Below are 18,984 nucleotides of genomic sequence, written 5' to 3' on the forward strand. Positions count from 1 at the left end.
GTCCTTTTCTGTCTTTACTTTTACGTCCACGTAAATCAATTGTACGAAGTTGTCGGTCTCACTGGACTCGCACTGAAGCTGAACCCCAAAGAAAGCAGATCCCCTGTTACCTGATGAGACCAGAGAAATTATCACTTTAACTGGATTTTAACGGATTAAAAAACTTTTTAACAGCGCATATTATTATTCTTATTATTATTATTGTTAGACAGTGATGCCCAGGTGGGTCGGTAGTGCCCACTTGGGTTGGGTTGGGTTGGGTTGGACTGCCCTGCCCTGTCCTGTCCTGTCAGTTAGTTTTGTCATGTGGAACTTCCAGTCGTGCTGGTCTTCTCTCTCTCTCTCCCTCCCTCCTCCGTAATGCCACGTCCTTCTTCAGAAAGGACCAATTGGAAAGCAGCAAGCGCTGGGCAGGTATCTGTTACCTGAGTCACGTGAGCGCCGCCGACAGGTAGATGCACAAAAAAGGTAGCGGCGGGGGGGGCAGATTCAGCCATTACGAGGTTGCGGGGTGGGGCGCCGCCTGCTTTGCATAGGTTCTCACGCAATCAGAAGGGCAGTAAATAGTTGCAGGTAGAGGTGCTCACCTGGTGTCTGTAGGTGTGGGCTGCTGGGTCTTTTTTTTTTTAGTCCCGCTCTAGGGGGTTTGGTGTCTGCTTAGGGGGGATTTCTTTAGTTCAGGTGCACTTAGATCAGGGTTCTTCTTCTTCTTCGTCATCTTCATTTTCTTCTTCTTCTTCATCATCTTCATCTTCATCTGCTCCAACAATGACGACGAGTCTCGACTACCTGGTGGTGTTCTTCTCCGCAACATCTGGAGCCGGCGGGGAGCAGCTGGGCTCGGACGAGAAGGAGATCATCCAGCTGGCGTGGCAGGTGGTGGATCTAGTCGACAAGAAGGTATTCTCATTTCGCAAACCAGCTCTATGGTTATAAGACGAAATATATATCATGAGCTCTTTTGTTCCCGGTTGGATTATAAACAAAAAGCACGCTGGAGTGTGGAGCGCTTCCCCAAAACAACAAGTCCTCGCGCCCGGTCCCGCGGACGAACGTTTGCGTTGCAGAAGAATTCCAAAACGCGCAAATCGTGGAGTTCCGAAATTGCGAAGGGTGTCATTAAGAAGTTACTTTGTATCGATCGAGGCGCCGCTTCGGCTCGTTTTGGGTGCGGGACGCGCGCGCGCGCAGCCGCTCCGTTTCTGTCACTTGTGGAACGGCGCGGGGTTATTTAATATGCAGAATCTTGGATGTGTAAATCTTAATATTATTATTATTATTATTATTATTATTATTATTATTATTATTATTCCCTTGCAGGCTGGGGCTCTGAATGAAGTGCTGGTGAAACCCAGACAAGTGGAGCTGAGCGATGAGTGTAAACGAGAGACGGGCTTCGAGGAGGAGCTGCTTTCTGCAGCCGAGTCTCTGGAGCAGGTCCTCAACCAGGTACATATTCCTTATGATTTCTTTTTTTTTGTTTTCACACCTTCACCTTTGCATAGTTTTTATGCACTGTTTCCCATGCATCTTTACCATAATACTTTTCACAGAGTAATGTATGCAGCTTGGACACAATATAATAATAATAATATTATTATTATTATTATTATTATTATTATTAATAATAATAATAATACTATTATATAAACTTACTATATTTCTGGTCTTTCTGTAACTGCAGTCTTTTTGTGTATTGTTTGGTAGTAAGATGTGACAAATCAGGACAAATCAAATTTTAAATCTGCATTCAGTGTAAAAATGTGGCATTTTACTGTCACTCTTACTGAAGCTCCTGAATGGGACAGAATCAAGAGATAAATGCAAATATTTTCATTTAAAATATTTATGCTGTAGTTGGGAGACTGTCACTTGAGTCAGTTTAACATAGACTAGTATATATTATTTCATTAGCCTATATACCATTAGATGGTGTGTTGTATTTTTTTTTTTTTTTATAATTTAAAAGGGTTTTTGTAACTAAAGTTCTTTCTTTCTGCTTTTTTATTTTATTTTTTTTTTATTTTTAGTTCAGCCAAAGACTTTGTAACGAAATGAACGCTGGTGCTGGGGCATCATTCTGCTTATGCACTGATGGGCAGCTCCATATTCGACAAGTCATCCACCCCGAAGCCTCAAACAAGGTAAAGTTATCTGAGACTGATTTCATCCTTCATATGCTTTGTTTACATTGTGACTTCAACAAAACATATTTTTATGGCAAAGTCAAGTATTTAAAGTACTTGAAGGAAAAAAGCAATATAGGTCATAGGTCAGTAATTTTATTTGTGACTTTTTTAAAATTCTATCTCTGCTTGAATTCTTCTTGCACGTGTCACAATATGTCACCATTATCTCTTTGTGGGATTTAGCACAATGGTATTTAAATAATGCATGTATGTAATTGACAATCAAAGTTGCAGGAGCCAAAACTTTTTTTTTTTTTTTTTTTTTTGCTTGGGTGGTGATGTATCAGAAACTCTTTTTGAGATGTTATGATTATAATGTCTTTGCAGAACATTGTCCTCCCAGAATGTTTCTACTCCTTTTTTGACCTGCGAAAAGAATTCAAGAAAAAATTCCCTGAGTCGGCAGATCTGAAGGACTTGGATGTTCAGCTCATGGCAAATTGTATCCTTTCTCCTCAAGGCCACATTCACTGGAACACCCGCTTCATTCACTGACTTCAAACCAGCATTCCACAAACGTCTGCATATACACACTGCCTTTCAATTTAGTTAATTTCATCCATAAACTTTATAGCTTTATCATGGTCCTAAAACATAATGGGCATCTTACTGGTTTGTGACGTACAGTGTTGCATCTCAGGTGTGATGAAGGATTTCACATCTGAGAAGTGATTGGGATTGATGCTTTTCTGATCATTTAATACATTGACCTGATCATTTAGTATGTGACCAGCACACGCGCACACACGCACGCAGATCCAGGGTGTTGTCTTTGTGGAGCCTGGGGTTTTGAATTGCAAATATTAAAACAATGAAGGCAGGCCACTTAGTTGGGGGGGGGGGGAAGCACATGGTATTTAGACAACAGAGCAGACCTTCACACCCATCTCCATCACTGGTGACACAAGCTGCAAAGCGTGACTTGGGTTTGTAGTGAACTTCTCAAAGGAGAGCACTGGTATGATCAATACTGGAAATACAGATTTTCTATAATTCCTGAGCATCAGTGGTTATTAAATTCTACACTAAATGGCCAATAAACTGCCACTAATTTACATTGCAAAACCTCCATCCATCCATTGTCAGTAACTGCCTGGCCAGTGCAGGGCCATGGTGGTCTGGAGCCGATCCTGGATCACAGCGTGATGTCCATGATAGCGCAGCACTGCAAAATATTGTGTTAATTATGTTAACTGACTTTTTAGTTCAACAAGGTTGTGTGGTGTTGGTTTTTTTTTTTTTTTGTTTTTTTTTTCCCCCTTTCCCCAGCCAGGGCCAATGAAAAGAATTTTAAAGTAATTTATGCTTGTCCTTTTCTTCAATGTTCCTTAACCAACATCGTTCCCAGATCTCAACATAAAAGCCGACGTGCCAACCTGTGGATTTGCGTCCCTCAAGGTCTGGAATATGGCCAACATAATTCTCGCCCTCATCTCAGAGCCAATCTGTGAGTAGAACCAAACTTTCCCGTATAATCTGCCATGTGTTTTAGACGCTCATTCATTGCCATTGTATTTTTTACCGTGTTCTTAACAGGCCACAAGTTCTCCCACCCTGAAAGAGTAAACGAAAAATTCGAGACTGGCACTTGGTAAGAGAACCTCCATCCCGCCCCACCTTGCTTAGTTTGAGACAATTGTGGTGAAACTCGAAAAGGGCTGGTTACTAGTTACACAAGTTTTTCTGGCAGGTTGTCCTACTTGTCCTGTTTCTGCTACAGTGAAAATCAAAACGTTTTACAAAAACATTTTTAGGGGGCGTGACATTGGAGGTCATTTCTGGAGCAGCTTTGGAGCTGCAGGTTGTACTTTGTAGCCTGGCGGTGTGTTTGGAAAAGCAGGGCGTGTAACTCGGTGTCAGGCCCGAGTGGTCACACGTGTGTGTGTGTGTGTGTGTGTGTGTGTGTGTGGGGGGACATTGAGACCTCTTGTGCTGTGTGTGTGACCTCCACAGCAGTAAGGTGGAGCGGGTGGATGACAACACGGTGATCCGCGCCCGTGGCCTCCCGTGGCAGTCCTCCGACCAGGATATCGCCCGTTTCTTCAGGGGTCTCAACATCGCCAAGTGAGTCCTGCTGAAGCCGTAAACACAATATTTTACAGTGTTTTTCAAACATTTCAAAATATTTAAAAAAATGATTCCTGTTGAACAAGTAACAAGAAAAGCACACGTGTTTTAATTTAAATGTGAAGCTACTGCGCTCCAGTTCGGAGACTGTCAGGAGTAGCAGACTGGAGAGTGTGTGTGTGTGTGTGTGTGTGTGTGTGGTTAAAAAAAAAAATACATAAAATCAAGTATCAATATTCCAACCGTTCACATAGTAAAGGAGAAAAAAAGGAATGATTTCACTTTCCAATTTAGGAAGTTAAATCCACTAACTTTTCTGTATTAATTTCTCAGTAGGTCTTTTTTTTTTTTTTTTTTTAACTAGGCCAAGTATAAAATCGTAAATCTGGCATAATTAGACGTTTCCTTTTTTAATATGTATAAATAAAACCCACAACACAGAGGTGTCCATATATGTATATATACATACATACATACATACATACATACATACATACACACACACACACACATATATATATATGCCTTTATTCATATTTAGTAACATTCCATCTTTTTCATAGGTTAAAAGTTTCTTTAGGAGCAAGCTCTTGTAACTGAAGCCTGTTCTTTCTGAAAGAATAGACATGATGATGATAAACGAATATGTGTAGTGACTGGCATCGGGATTTGAACCTATTACAGAGGGGGAGCAGCGCTGTGCCTCAACGCCCAGGGCCGGCGCAACGGCGAGGCACTCGTGAGATTCGTCAGCGAGGAACACAGAGACCTGGCCCTTCAGAGACATAAGCACCACATGGGGAACCGCTACATCGAGGTCCGCCTTCTCCCAGTCGTCTGGGGCACTGTTCCCTCGAACCTCAAACTTCGGTTCATTTCACACCTGAATAGCAAATATCATGAAAAACACGTTGGCGTTACTCTTATTTGTATTATTTGTGAGAAATTTTCATTTCCGACCACTGCTTTATTGCCATTCTTCTATTCTGGATCAGTGAAGCTTCAGTTCTGGACCTTTTACTTCCCCTTGCAGGTGTATAAAGCAACTGGGGAGGACTTTCTGAAAATCGCTGGAGGTATGACAGCTTCCTTCACAAGACCTTACTCCGGAAAGATAAAAACCTTTATTTGATGACTTTTCAGGATGTACATTTGCCCCATAGCCACCCGTCTCCTCATGGACTATATAGAAGTGGCATTTGATCCGTTTGCCATGAGGACAATGAGTCGATCCTGGGTGTCAAACTGCATGTTTGTTGAGTGAAGCACATCCATTTGCACCGCACCTCAGTTTCCACGTACTGGAGACGGTTCGAGGAAACACATCCTCTTCCCCACGTCCTGCTCAGGTACCTCCAGCGAGGTGGCCCACTTCCTGTCCAAGGAGAACCAGGTGATCATACGCATGCGTGGGCTCCCCTTCAACGCCACCGCCGACGACGTGCTGCTCTTCTTCACCCCCGCGTGTCCCGTCACGGGCGGCAAGGAGGGCATCCTCTTCGTCAAGTACCCGGACGGGCGACCCACGGGGGACGCCTTTGTGCTCTTCTCCTGCGACGAGCACGCCCAGAACGCCCTGAAGAAGCACAAGGAGATCCTCGGGAAGCGCTACATCGAGCTGTTCAAGAGCACGGTGGCCGAGGTGCAGCAGGTGGGTGTGTGACAGGCCCACGTTTCTTGCCTCTTTCCAGGTGCTTTTGCCATTAATGACAATGTGAAAAATTAATGCCAATTATTCCAGATGGGCATTTATACTGAAACGGTTTGAGTCGAGCATCTGCCTCCTCTTTACTCCCAAGATTTGAATTTGTAACCTTCTGTGTCCTCCTGAGACTCAGCAAAAAAATATATATTTTTTGGATATATTTATAGGACTTCTAGAAAGTCGTCCACCCCCAAACATATGGAATCACTTGAAAACGCAATGTTATCTATAAGAATACACACACACACACACACACACACACACACACACACACACACACACACACACACACACACACACACACACACACACTGTCTGAGGTTGCTTATCCTAAGTGGGGTCGCGGCGAGCCGGAGCCTAACCCGGCAACACAGGGCGCAAGGCTGGAGGGGGAGGGGACACACCCAGGAAGGGATGCCAGTCCATCGCAAGGCACCCCAAGCAGGACCCGAACCCCAGACTCACCAGAAAGCAGGCCCCGACCAAACCCGCTGCGCCACTGCACCCCCTTATATAAGAATAACCTTTAAGAAAATATCCTGTGAATTTACATTGTTTAGCTTTAAATTGTAATACTTTTAGGATGCAGCAGAAAGTGCAGTAGTCTGAGCTGCTGTTTTTGGACTCACGTCGTAGGTTTGAATCCCACCTCCTGCTACCATACCCGTGATCAAGGTATTCACCTTAAATATAATGATACAGAATTAATTGCCCAGCTGTATAAATGGGTAAATCAGTGTAAATAACTTAATGTTATATGTCACTTTTCTCCGAAGTGACATATAACATTATCGTGTAAATTAATGAATGTAAATCTCAAGTAGACTGAGATTCAGCATTGTAGAGTGTACAGTTTTTTTTTTTTTTTTTTGTCTTTTGTAGTGGACAAAAATGAATGTCTGGTTTGTGGAGGATAGCAGTTGGTCTCTTTTCAGTTTGAGCCGCAGATGTGAGTGGCGTGTGGCGATTGCTCTATATGGGGTATTGTCCTCTGGTAAACCACATACTGATCACTAAGAGCTGATTAGTTTGGACGGTGTTTCTATAAATCAGGCTGCCAACTGCCATAGGTGGGGCCCCGTTGGGCAACACGAGACAGTTGTGAAACAGGAAGCCTTTCTATCAAACCCTGAATGCCTGGCAGCCATTCTTGTTAAAGGGAGAAAGTGTCTTTCGTGGTTCAGCCTAAACTTGTTTTGGTTATCCGACTTGTATATGTGAAGAATGAGTGATTACCAAGGGAGTTCGAAGTGATACCCCACAAATTTCTCAGAAGGTGGGACAGTGGAATTAATAAAAAAACCAACGAAGTCGATCTCGTTTACTTTCCTCTCTGCTTGTTGACTTTCTTCATAATGGCAGGGCCTGCTGTTTGGACAGCGCTGCCATTAGGGACTATAAAAGATGACTTTTTCTCACTCCTAATAAAATTGGCTCTACAGACAATGCATTCACCCCAGATCCTCTGCTGATTCCCATATAAGCGCTTATTTACATTATTTTAGCCCTAGACATTGTACAGGTTATTAGGGAATTGTTTGACATGAGCCTTCCTTGAAAAAATTATATTCACTAAAAACAATTTTATAATTCTGCAATAAAACAATATTTTTTTTTTCCTCTATAATAATGTTTTGATGTGGTTAATCCTACTGTGTTTCTACTCTTTATATATAAAAAGACACACAGAAGGAAATGAGGGGGAGAATAAAACTTGACAGGGTTGGTTTTTTTTTTTTTTTTTTTGTGTGTGTGTCTGTGTGTGTGTGTGTGTGTGTGTGTGTGTGTGTGTGTGTGTGTGTGTGTGAACCTTTTCATTCTAGGATGGCAAATAGTGGAGTGTCCTGTTGGCAGGTGTCCACCTTTCAGTAGTCACCATAAGGAAGGGTTAAAAAATGCATTAGAGAACCTGCAGGGTTGTACTTGCTGCAAAGTGCCAGGAATTCCTGTTGGATTATTCAAATGTGGGCCGAGAGAGTGTGGAGAAACCCAATCCTTTCCCCTCTGACCCCGATGATCGACCAAGCTACAGTCCCCCGTTGTTTCTTTGCAGGTGGATGGTTCTTGAGCTCACGCTCACATGTCTGTGTCTTTTTTTTTTTTTTTTTTTTTTTTTTCTTTCCTTCCTTCCCCCCTCTCTTACACACAGGTCCTGAACAGGTACACGTCGGCCCCCCTCATCCCCGTGGCTCCAGCCCCTATCATCCCCGTGATCCCGCAGCCGGCCTTTGTCCCTCCGGCCGGAGTGCGCGACTGCGTGCGGCTCAGGGGCCTGCCCTACACTGCCACCATTGAGGACATCCTGGAGTTTCTCGGGGAGTTTACGGTCGACATCCGGCCCCACGGGGTGCACATGGTGCTGAACCAACAGGTTGTCTTTCATGCCTTGCCCCTCTCCCTCCTATCTCCATCTCTTTACTATACAGCTGAGCCGTTTCACTGTCCTTCCTTGTCCAGTATATCATATTAAGGAATATTTATTTCACTTTAGTGTTCTTATTGGTAGACATGAATTGTGGGTAATGTAGTTTCTCAATAAGGGATATACATTGCCTATTATTGAGAATATGAAGAATATGGTAATGATGTGTGCAGCAGCTTATTCTGTGGCCGTTTTGGTCAATTTTTGGTGCTTCTCACAGGTTTATACCTGAACAAAACGGTAAAATTGGGATGCAGTGTTTAAAATGCTTTTTGAAGAAACATAAGCTATAGTTCAGCAAGAGCAACATAATGGCACCAATGCAGACAAAATCAGAGTGAAAATATATTTGCATTGAAAAAAATGTGTTAACGGCTACATAAATTTGCATCGCACCACCTGTCGTGATCATTTTTGCCTTTCCTGTATTTTGAGGGATGTGAAGCAGCCTTAATAATCCCGTGTCCGTGTCTAAAGCTCTTCATCTGTTGATGCACTTTTGTTTGCTCTGAGCTGTACTGAGCTGCTTCGGTGAAGAGCATTTGGTAAATGAGGAAATGTAAATGAATGTAATGTGATCAGTGGAGAGGACAAGATCGAAGGGTTTGCGTGTGACAGGGCCGGCCGTCGGGAGACTCCTTCATCCAGATGAAGTCGGCCGAGAGAGCCTTCCTGACCGCCCAGAAGTGCCACAAGAAGACGATGAAAGAGCGATACGTGGAGGTGTTCCAGTGCTCCGCAGAGGAGATGAATATTGTATTAATGGGTGGCACGTTGAACAGGAATGGCTTGTCCCCGCCGCCATGTAAGTTACGACGTAAGTCTTTCTGGGGGTCTTGGCGCTTCTCTGAGCTACATGCTGGTAGGTGTCGGCGCTCCTTTGAAATTCCTCCATTTTTCTGGGTTCTTTTTTGATTCAGAATATAACCTTGGTGGGAAAAGTCTCTCGTCACATCGGTAGGAGTCTGGGATGCGTCTCGTTTCCTCTTGTGGGTGTGCACAATGCAGGTTACTCTGATGCTTTCAAGAACTCACCAGTTCCCCGAGAACTGCAGTTTTGCAGCTTTTCGATAAATCCGACTTTTGCAGCTCAATGTAGCGATGACCAAATAGCCATCGTTACATAAAAAAAAAAAAAAAAAAAAAAAGATGCACGTTAAAACAGTCATTGCTCAAATGCTGAAAGCAATATTTAAGGAGTAACTCACACATTGGCTGCGACTCAACTATTTTAGCAAAGTGGCATTCAGATTGCTCACCTTCTGAAGCACAGCTGTGACACCTGAACTTTTGCAGCTTTCCTGAACAGGGAAAGCTCGCAAAGCGCCGGCAACATCACACAAGACGAAATGCGTGTGCATATTTTGCATATGAAAAAATAGGACTTGTTTCTTGTTTAAGAATTTCCTATGCAAGTTCAGTAGCCATTTGACTGCTGCGGCTTCAGCGAGGTGTGTGTGTGTGTGTGTGTGTGTGTGTGTGTGTGTGTGTCGCTGTTCTTCAACTCGATGTGTGCGGCTCAATCATGGTGTCATGTTCTTGTGCCTGGGGGGTGGGCAGGGGGACAACACCTGGGTAGTCGCAGTGGGGGGTGCGGGGTGGGGGGGGTCCTGATTCGTATGTCCTGATCTTAGAGGGAGGCAATTAAGGCCATGGGGTGGGGATCTGGTGTTCCTTTGTGCTTCATGGGTGGGGGTGGGGGGTGGGGTGGTGCTGCCTTAGAGCAATGATTCGAAGAGTGAACAGCAGGAGTTTCTCCCTTCTGCTGTCGTAGATCTGGGTGCGGACATGGCTGCTCGTTGGTTGCGTGCGCCGCCCATTGCCGCTCCAACACTCTCTCTGCATGAGCTTTTCACTCGGCGCGCACCGTGAACCAAGTCTAAAGGATGGTTGTCTTGTAATTTAGACTCCCTTTGCCACTCAGTTTAATCACTGATACTGGAATTAACCCTTTCATTACCTTGAGACACTGTAAAGTTGGCAAATATACCAGCTTTTTAAAAAATGTTTATTATTTGCATATTTGCAAAAAAAAAAAAAAAAAAAATTCTACTGCTGCTTTACAGTCTCTTCAAATATCGCATCAGTCGGGGGCAAAATGTCTAAATGCACAATAAAACCTCCAGGCTTAGCATTGCTCTAACCAGAGGGCAAGTGTTTTGACCTCTCGCCACCCTCATTTTCTCCTGCAGGCCTGTCTCCACCTGCTTATACCTTCCCACCCCCTGCAGCCGTCATTGCCCCCGAGGCAGCCACCCTGTACCAACCGCAGGTCCTGCTGGCCCCTCGGCCCTTACAGCCGTCTGCTGCCTTCTACCCTGCCTCAACTCAGCTCTTCATGAACTACACTGCCTATTACCCAAGGTAGGGCATATACTATAATTATTTTTCTATATATTTATTTATTTATTTATTTATTTATTTTTTACATTTTGCGCAACTGTGAGTGACATTAAAATGAAGGCTAATTTAAAAATTATTCACAATAAACTGTGCGGTCGGGTGTTACAGCGAGTAGCGCTGCTGCTCATGGCGCCTGGGTAGTGTGAGAGGTCATGGGTTTGATTCCTGCTCAGTCTGTCTGGAGTTTGAATGCTCTCCCCATGTCTGCGTGGGTTCCCAGTCCAAAGACATGCTGTTCGGATTCATCCACAGTGTGTGAGTGACAGAGAGTGTGTGTTCCGCTGATGTATGGATGAGTGACTCATTGTAAGCAGTGTATCTGGCAGCATAAGTCACTGCGGTGAATAAGGTGTGTGGGCTGATAAGACTACATAGAGTTCATTAGAAGTTGCATTGGAGAAAGCATTTGCTAAATAAATGTAAATGTGAGTTTCTTCTGGGTGCTCTGGTTTCCTCTTATAGTCCAAAGACCCGTTTCAGGTGAAGCAACGCTAGATTGCCGGTAGTGTGTAAATGGAAGAATGAGTGTACGTGTGTGGCTACTCCGCGATGGACTGGTTTTCTGTCCAAGGTGTACCCCTTGAGCCTCACTGCCAGTGATTTTGGGATAGTCACTGGACCACTGCAACCCTCACAAGGACAAGCAGTTAGTGAAAGTGAGTGAAGAAAAGTTCCTGTTCAGGTCCACTTGTTGACTGGTTTATCTGAAAAACACATGCAACGCTTCTGGACTTGTTATTGATCACCAGTACTCAGGAACACCACACGTGAGCTGTAAACACTGTGGAAGCGAGCTAAATTTAGTGGTCCCACACTGAATTCAGCACATTTAAGGGCATTTTAGTGGCAACTGATGCTTGGGTATGGAAACGACGCTTGTGTTCGCTCTGGAACAATCTTCTGAAGATAGATAAGTGAAGGAAATATCTTTTGTATCTTCAGAAGTTTGTAACTCCAACATTCGTAACACGACGATAAAGTGTACTGTTCTTTTACTTAACACCACTTAATGCTTTAGTTAATGGAGTAAAATGGTTGAGGACAAAGCGCAAGGAGCAGGACGAAGGACCAGAATGCCAATAAGGGTATCCGGTGATTCATATTGGACCTATTCTACCGTTCTTACATTATCTGCTGGGCTTTGCATACTGTTTTAATTAGAATCATGATAGCAGAATGGATAGCCAAAGCTGCTTTGGCATGTTGGCCTTAACGTTACATTTACTGTGTGCGTGGCACACTGCTGCACTTTCAACATTCCCTACGCAATCCGTTTTCACTGGCAGGTGTGTCTTTGCAGTGTTTTCTTTATTGTGTTGCACAAGTCAGTCGGTGCGCATTTGGGCAGGTGATGGAAGGGGGCCAGCTTGTCCCGGGTGTGGCGGTCTGTTTGTGCCGATTCCCTGTAATGTGGCCCTGTCAGGCTTTTCAGGAAAAACAGCTTGAGAAGAAATGTTGTCGCAGGCCAGTGGTGAACAGCTTTCCTTCTTTAGAACCACACAGACAGAAAGATCAAAACCCCCCAAAAAAAACTTTTTGCAGACTTTTTTTTTTTTTTTTTAAATGTCAGCTGATGGTGTTGCTATGGAAAGGGTGTACCTTGATACACATCTGCCCTTGGTACCAGTATATGGATAACTAGGGTTGGACCATGGTAGGGGCAGGGCTGGCTGGCTGGGGTGGCTGAGGGATCGGAATTAACAACCTTGCCCAAATAATTAATGACACAAGTTATAATGAGTCCTGCCTAAAGGCCCCTGGTTTGGAAAGGGCATGCAGAAAAGGGTAGTTAATAAGTGAACCATGTGGAGCAATGTGAGGTGAGCCCAAGGGTGTTGTGACTTTCACCCTGAAGGTCAGTCGGTGGCGGTAGCAGACAAAGGTGCTGAACCTGAGCGGTGAGCCACCGGGGGTAGGGTTGCCAACCATCCCGTATAATATGGAATCGTTCCGTATTTAAGGGGTAAGAGTTGTTCCCTTACGCGGTTTGTCCCGTATTTTAACCTTTCACACCCAGAGACATTTAAAAGTATTTATTACATATATTTATTTCATACATAAACTTTACAGTTTGTATAAAAGTGTTAAAAGATTAGGAAAACAAATCGCAAAAAAAAATGGATGTGAAACAGAGCCGTGTTGCGTGTGCGAGTCCGACTGTTATTGGGCATTGCTACCTTACCTTTGACGGGGGGGGGGGTCAAGGGGAACAACTGACATGTATGTCAGTGAGCTAAAAGCAAATTAAATGTGTCTCAGATTCATTTTAACATTTAATTGAGTCAAGCAGAGACTTCTTTTTTTTACACATATACATTAGCTACAAAGAAATTCCAAGTGTCCCTTATATTTTCCCTTATTTTCCTCTAAAGCACACAAGTGTCCCTTATTTTCTTCTGCAGGGGTTGGCAACCATAACTGGGGGTGTTATGTGTGCGCTTACCGCATTACAGTGAGGCTGAGTTTAAGTATGCATGTTTTTCAAACACACTTACATTTACATTTATTCGCTTAACAGACGCTTTTCTCCAAAGCGACTTACAACGAACACATTCCTTACTCAAGATTCAAGAGTGTATTGTCATCTGTACAGTAAACAGTTTGTTACACCGTACGATGAGATTCTTACTCTGTGAATCCTCTCAGCAGCCAATGACATAAATTATAAGGACATAAGGAAAGAAAAACACGAGGAGAACAGAGGGTGTAAATCACAAATTTACAAAAATTACTATTAGTGCAAGGTCACAAATTACTAAAATGTGACTTACACTGCTAGATACATTACTTACACTTTTTGTCACTCCTTTGTGAATTTTGCAGCAGCCATGTGAGAATATCTGTCAGAGTGCTACAGTGTTGAGGTAGCTTACGTTATTAGCTAACCATGCTAATTATAGCGTTTTTTATTGGCTAATTTTTTATTAGTTAACCATGGCAGTCATAGCTTTTTATTTCTTCATGGTAGTCATAGCTCTTTTATCAGATAGCTAACCATGCTAATTGTAGCTTTCTTAGCTAACCATGCTAACCTTAGCTTACTTTAGTAACTAATCATAGTTTGCTTTAGTAGCTAACCATGCTAAATGCAACTTGCTTTACATGTATTCAGTTAGCTGATCTTTGTCTCCAAAGCAACTTAAAGTGTTAGTCTACCTACAATTATCTACCCATTTGTACAGCTGGGTAATGTTACTGGAGCAATTTTAGGGCAAGCACCTTGCTCGGGCATACTACAGCCGGAGATGAGGATCGCACCCGCGACCTTTCAGTCCAAAGGCAACACCTCCAACTAATACGCTAACAGTTGTCCTTTACTGGCTATCCTTGCTAATCCATAGCCTACTTTAGTAGCCGGTCGTCATTATTCCAGGCAAGGCCTAACCACAGATTCAGGATGTGATCGCAATACACTTGTAGACTGACATGTTTCAGGTGGAACGGTGACTCAAAATTTCCTGTAGTGTGTTTGTGAGAGACTGTCCTGCTTAGGGTGTACCCTGCCTCATGCCCTATATTTCTGAGATGGGCTCAGAATCACCGTAACACTGCATGGGACAGGTGGTTATTGACGATGGAAGGATGTTTATCTTGTTCGTCACGGAAGCACCGGAGGGCTAGGAAGGTCGGATTCCTGCAGGGATTTTTGCACCTGGCAGCACGGCTGTGATCAGCACAATGATCTCATTTACATGGCTTCCTTCCTTAGAAACAAGTGGGCTGTGCAAACGTGAATGTCTAACATTTCTCTGTGCTCTTCGGTAAGAGCTACTGTACTACTTGACCAGGGATATCAGCTCCACACTCTAACGCACATTGTAATTCATATTTCTTTTGGTCTGACAGCCTAATCGGTAAATATTTTTTTTTTTGTCTTGTATTTCAGATTGTCTGTGCCCCTCTGGGTAATCTGATATGTTCTTGCCCCCACAGTCCCCCAGGCTCTCCAAACAGCCTGAACTACTTCCCCTCTGCAGCAGGGGGTCCGGCCCTGGCCACACAGCCCGGGGCTCTGGTCAGAATGCACGGTCTGGCCTACAACGGCGGCGTCAAGGAAATCCTCAACATCTTCCAAGGCTATCAGGTTGGTCTCATGCCATCCCTGCATGGAAAGTACTTGTAGAGTTTCAGATTAAAGTAGTGTAAACGTATTAACTCACTTCAGTAAAATAATATAAACTTGCCCTCTATGTTTATTCTTCTCTTGGGAAGAGATTATTACAGTAATTTGAATTATTTTGTACAATTTTCTCATGTTGTATCCGATATAAATTAGTTGACGTATTTGTTATTATTCTGGGTATTTACTGAATAAACTGCTCAGAAGATGAAGTGACTTATTTTAATTGTTATTTTGGTGGAAACAGAGGAAGATTCACAGAATCCATCCTAAATTAAACCGCGCCCCGGAATTTTTTCCAAATGAGATGGCAAACGGCCATTTCTCACGTTTTGTTTTTTTCTAAATTGGCTTTTGGCGTCAGTAGCTAATCAAGTTTCTGCGCGGCGTAACTTAATTGTTTTGACTGTGTTAACGATGACTTGTCAACGTGTCTGGACAGTGAAGCTCATTTTCAAAAATGCACACGCCAACGTTCCACTCCTGCTCTCTGTAACCACTGCAGTTAATGAACCTGGCGATCCGTGTTAAACAGGAGGGACAGTAAGCTTTACCTCCGTTTCATTTACTTCAAATCCAGAAAAACGGATGATTTCCGAAGGAAGTCCGAGATGGTAACAACCATAGCTTGGTAAAATTAACACAGTGGGAGCTGAATGATCTCAAAATTTTCCACTGTCAGCCCCCGGGCCTTCCGCCACCAAATGGGTTTTTCTCGTCTGGTCTCGCACCATCTTCCTTGTTTTGCTGCGACTGTTGGGAGGGGCTCGCTGCTTTTGCAGAACAGCATGTATGAACATGTATTTTTTTTTTTTTTTTTTTTTTCCTCTTTTTGACAAAGGTGATATTGCAATGCCCTATGCTGTAATGTTCATAGGAATGATAAGACCGTCACTCTTTCGGTGCTGCAGTAAAGGAATGCTGGGATCTCACAGCAATTAAGCCAAAATTTACATTTATCTATGTAGCTGAATTTTTTTTTTTTTCCTCTTTTTTTTCCTCTTTTCGCAAAGCACTTTACAGTAATTTACACATTTATAAAGCAGGGTAATCTTTAGTGGACCAATTCAGGGCCGGTACCTCGATTTAAGGGTAGTACAGCAGCAGGTGGGATTCACACGTGGGTTCTCTGAGTCCAAAGGCGGTAATGCTAGCCACCAAACCACCTGAGTCAAATCCCCAGTTGATAATACATGTAAATGCTTTAAATTGTTATAGAGCTCTTGACAGTTACAGAAAGGGACATTAATAGGAATAGAACCTATCAAGACATGGTTTTAACGATAACTACTACTACTACTCAGTGAAACCAGTGTACAAGGATGAAAGTTTCCGAATTCAGCAAATTATGGCTGTTTAGGAACTCGTGTGTTCTTGTTATATCGTCTGCTTTGCCCTGTCGGTACAAGTTTCTCAAACCCTGTGTGCTGCAGAGAGCAGTTGCTGAGGATAAAGGCAATGTCTGTCATTCAGTGCCTTATTTCTGTTTAAACTTGCACCGTAGTATGCGTCGGAAGACGGATTTGTGCAGGCACACGACCAGGCAAGGACGCTACTTGCACATCCCAAAGAGTGGGTCTGTATTTAAAGGGGGCCTGCTGTGGTACATTTCAGCTTTCGAAGAATTGGAAGGTAAGGCTCCACTGCGGCCCATGCCAGGGGGTCAAAAGGTCTTTCTTCTCCCTGGTTCTGCCTGGGACTTTGGCGGTGGGGTGTCCGTCGTCTGATACACTCGTTCGTGTGTCAGCGACCTTGCAAGTAGTGGTGGTGTTTTGCTTTGCCTGTTCAGGTCTGCTGTGCCGGTGACTGACATTTAGTTGCCAAAAAAAAAAAAAAAGGGCAAGATTCCAAGAGCGTTGCAATGAGTTTAAGCTGCTTTGAAAGGCTTTCTTAACCGTGCAAGTCACATGTGGAACTACTGCGACCGTGAACAGGTGTGGGGGGGACGGTCAGTAGGTGGTGCTCTAACTGGGAGTGGGCATGATGGCCATCCTCTTCACATGGTGATGGTTAGAAGTTCAGAACAATCTTTTCATGGTGCTGGGGACTTTTTTTTTTTTTTTTTTTCCAGTTCACCTTATTCAAATCCTTATTCCAGCCACCCTCCCTCCCTTTCTCTTTCCAGATTCCCCCTGAAACCATGACAGTGATGAATAACTTGTATGGACAGCCCAGCAGCAGCAGCAGCAGCAGCAGCAGCAGCAGCAGTGAAGGCCTGGTGACCCTTCCGGCTCTCCTGTCGGCCAAGCAGCCAGTGCAAAACAGAAACCACGCACACCTCAGCACTTCCTTCCTGGACTTACAGCTGCTGTAGATGGCGAAGGATGGGCCAAAAAAAACACATCAGCCAATGGGAGAAGAGGACTCCCAACAGACATGCTGATGAGATCCTCCCAGTCACACACCAGGAAATTCAAAACCAGGAACAAATATTTACTGGAACTTTCCCATTGGATGTGAATGTCATCCTTAGGTATGCAAAATGTCTTAGCAGCCATATATATATATATATATATATATATATATATATATATATATATATATATATGTGTGTGTGTGTGTATATATATATTATATTTTATATATATATATATATATATATATATATATATATCTATATCTTATACATACATATATAAAATAAATATATATAATATGTATAAGATATATTTTATATATATAAGTAGAAATGTAAATATTTTATATCAATTTTAATATGGCTTTTGCCAAATAGTAGCTTTGTTTTAAATTGCACAGTGTATTTTTTTAAGCATTATGGAAATTATTAATAGGCAAAGTACTGTTTTGCATGTGCAAGAACTTTCTGTAAGTGTCTTTGTTTTTTATGAACATTTTACTTGATGTGCGTGTGTGTGCGTCTGAATGTGTGTTCATGAGTTGTTTCACTGAAACCTCAGCAGATGGGGGGGGGGGGGGGGGGGGTCAGTTGACAGGTTGAGTGCATCTGTGAATGAATGGCCTAAATTCCATCTGCCCTTGCTTATTTAATGGAAAAGCAGTGAATTGAAAAACTGCATCTTGCATCCTTTTATTTAACATTCTCAAGTTAGTGTATTGCATTTAACCTGTTTTTTTTTTTTTTTTTAATAAACATTATTGTTTGTATAAATTTCTGCTTTGTTGAAAATCAGCTCTCAGGAATGTTATGTCATGTCGCTCTCTACTTGTAGATGGTATATCCTGTTGCCTTATATCAGAATAGATTTTTTTTTTTTTTTTTTTAAATTGAATGTTCATAATGGTCTTTGCCAATGTATCAACCCCTTGTTGTGCCTGGTGCCCAACTGGCATAAATGATGCAATTTAAAGCAACTGGAAGAGTTTTCATCTGATGAGAAAGAACTTGGGGAGGGGGGGGGGGGAACTTTCTTGCATATGCGCTGCTAGATTTACCCCGAGTCAAATGCCAAACATGCACTTAAACTCAATGTATATTTTATATTTCTATGCAGGGGGGCAACACGCTGCATAACAGATTCCACATACAGTTACTATTATGAAAATGAGATGTTTACATGCTCTGCCAAAAATATGAAGCACTGCACAACTGAAAAAATATTCTAGAACACGGACTGTTTTGGTGACAGGTACATTTAACATACCTGCACTTTTACACCATGAAAAAAGGTACTGGGTGAGGAACAAAGATTTATATTTAGGTGCAGACAAAGGTGTTTATACATGAAGTGCAAAGCTACTTATTGCCTTGGACCTGAGAACTGAGGCTATAACCTCCCCAAGAAACTTGGAATTACACCTTTGCATAACTTTTATCAAAAACCTGTAACTATTTGTTTCTTTTCTTTAAAGAAAAGTATGAGAGATTTGTCATTTGGTCTCAATATTCAGGTCCAAAGTAAGATTTTTCTGTGATATCGTCTCATTTATAGTATGTTGTAGTTATAATGTGCATGTCTAGTACATTTTTGTTGTACCTTTTACAAACATTAGGAATGTATTATGCATAATCAGTTAGTGGAATGTACTGAAATATTGGTCAGTTCATTTGATCAGAGTACAACTTATGTATTGAAATAGTGTGACTTTAAATGTTTAA

At 42.7% G+C, this 18,984-nt stretch overlaps 1 protein-coding gene across 4 annotated transcripts; it reads left to right on the plus strand.

Moving 5' to 3' along the window:
- Window positions 1–505: 505 nt before the first annotated feature.
- On the plus strand, window positions 506–17,397 carry esrp1 (epithelial splicing regulatory protein 1). Of its 4 annotated transcripts, none has more exons than XM_018763096.2 (16): window positions 506–900; window positions 1,321–1,449; window positions 2,031–2,144; window positions 2,517–2,631; window positions 3,538–3,636; window positions 3,726–3,780; window positions 4,143–4,253; window positions 4,941–5,073; window positions 5,290–5,332; window positions 5,606–5,907; window positions 8,111–8,332; window positions 9,002–9,200; window positions 10,576–10,747; window positions 14,720–14,870; window positions 16,411–16,538; window positions 17,032–17,107. In XM_018763096.2, the coding sequence occupies exons 1-15, from the start codon at window positions 769–771 to the stop codon at window positions 16,492–16,494; spliced, it is 2,061 nt and encodes a 686-aa protein (XP_018618612.1). In that variant the 5' UTR covers window positions 506–768; the 3' UTR covers window positions 16,495–16,538; window positions 17,032–17,107. The 4 variants fall into 4 exon arrangements, with proteins under 4 accessions (XP_018618612.1, XP_018618614.1, XP_018618613.2 ...); XM_018763098.2 differs by having other exon boundaries at window positions 9,002–9,188; XM_018763097.2 differs by lacking the exon at window positions 16,411–16,538 and having other exon boundaries at window positions 17,032–17,397.
- Window positions 17,398–18,984: the final 1,587 nt, after the last annotated feature.

Source organism: Scleropages formosus, chromosome 18 (genome assembly GCF_900964775.1).
Source record: "Scleropages formosus chromosome 18, fSclFor1.1, whole genome shotgun sequence".
Classification (NCBI taxonomy): domain Eukaryota; kingdom Metazoa; phylum Chordata; class Actinopteri; order Osteoglossiformes; family Osteoglossidae; genus Scleropages; species Scleropages formosus.

What these genes read in the sequence shown, in the direction of transcription:
- esrp1 (XM_018763097.2), top strand. Translation starts at nt 769, where the DNA reads ATGACGACGAGTCTCGACTACCTGGTGGTGTTCTTCTCCGCAACATCT. An exon ending in TGGAGCAGGTCCTCAACCAG is followed by an intron (nt 1,450 to 2,030) that starts GTACATATTCCT and finishes TTTTATTTTTAG; the next exon opens with TTCAGCCAAAGACTTTGTAA. An exon ending in GCCGCCATGTAAGTTACGAC is followed by an intron (nt 9,201 to 10,575) that starts GTAAGTCTTTCT and finishes TTTCTCCTGCAG; the next exon opens with GCCTGTCTCCACCTGCTTAT.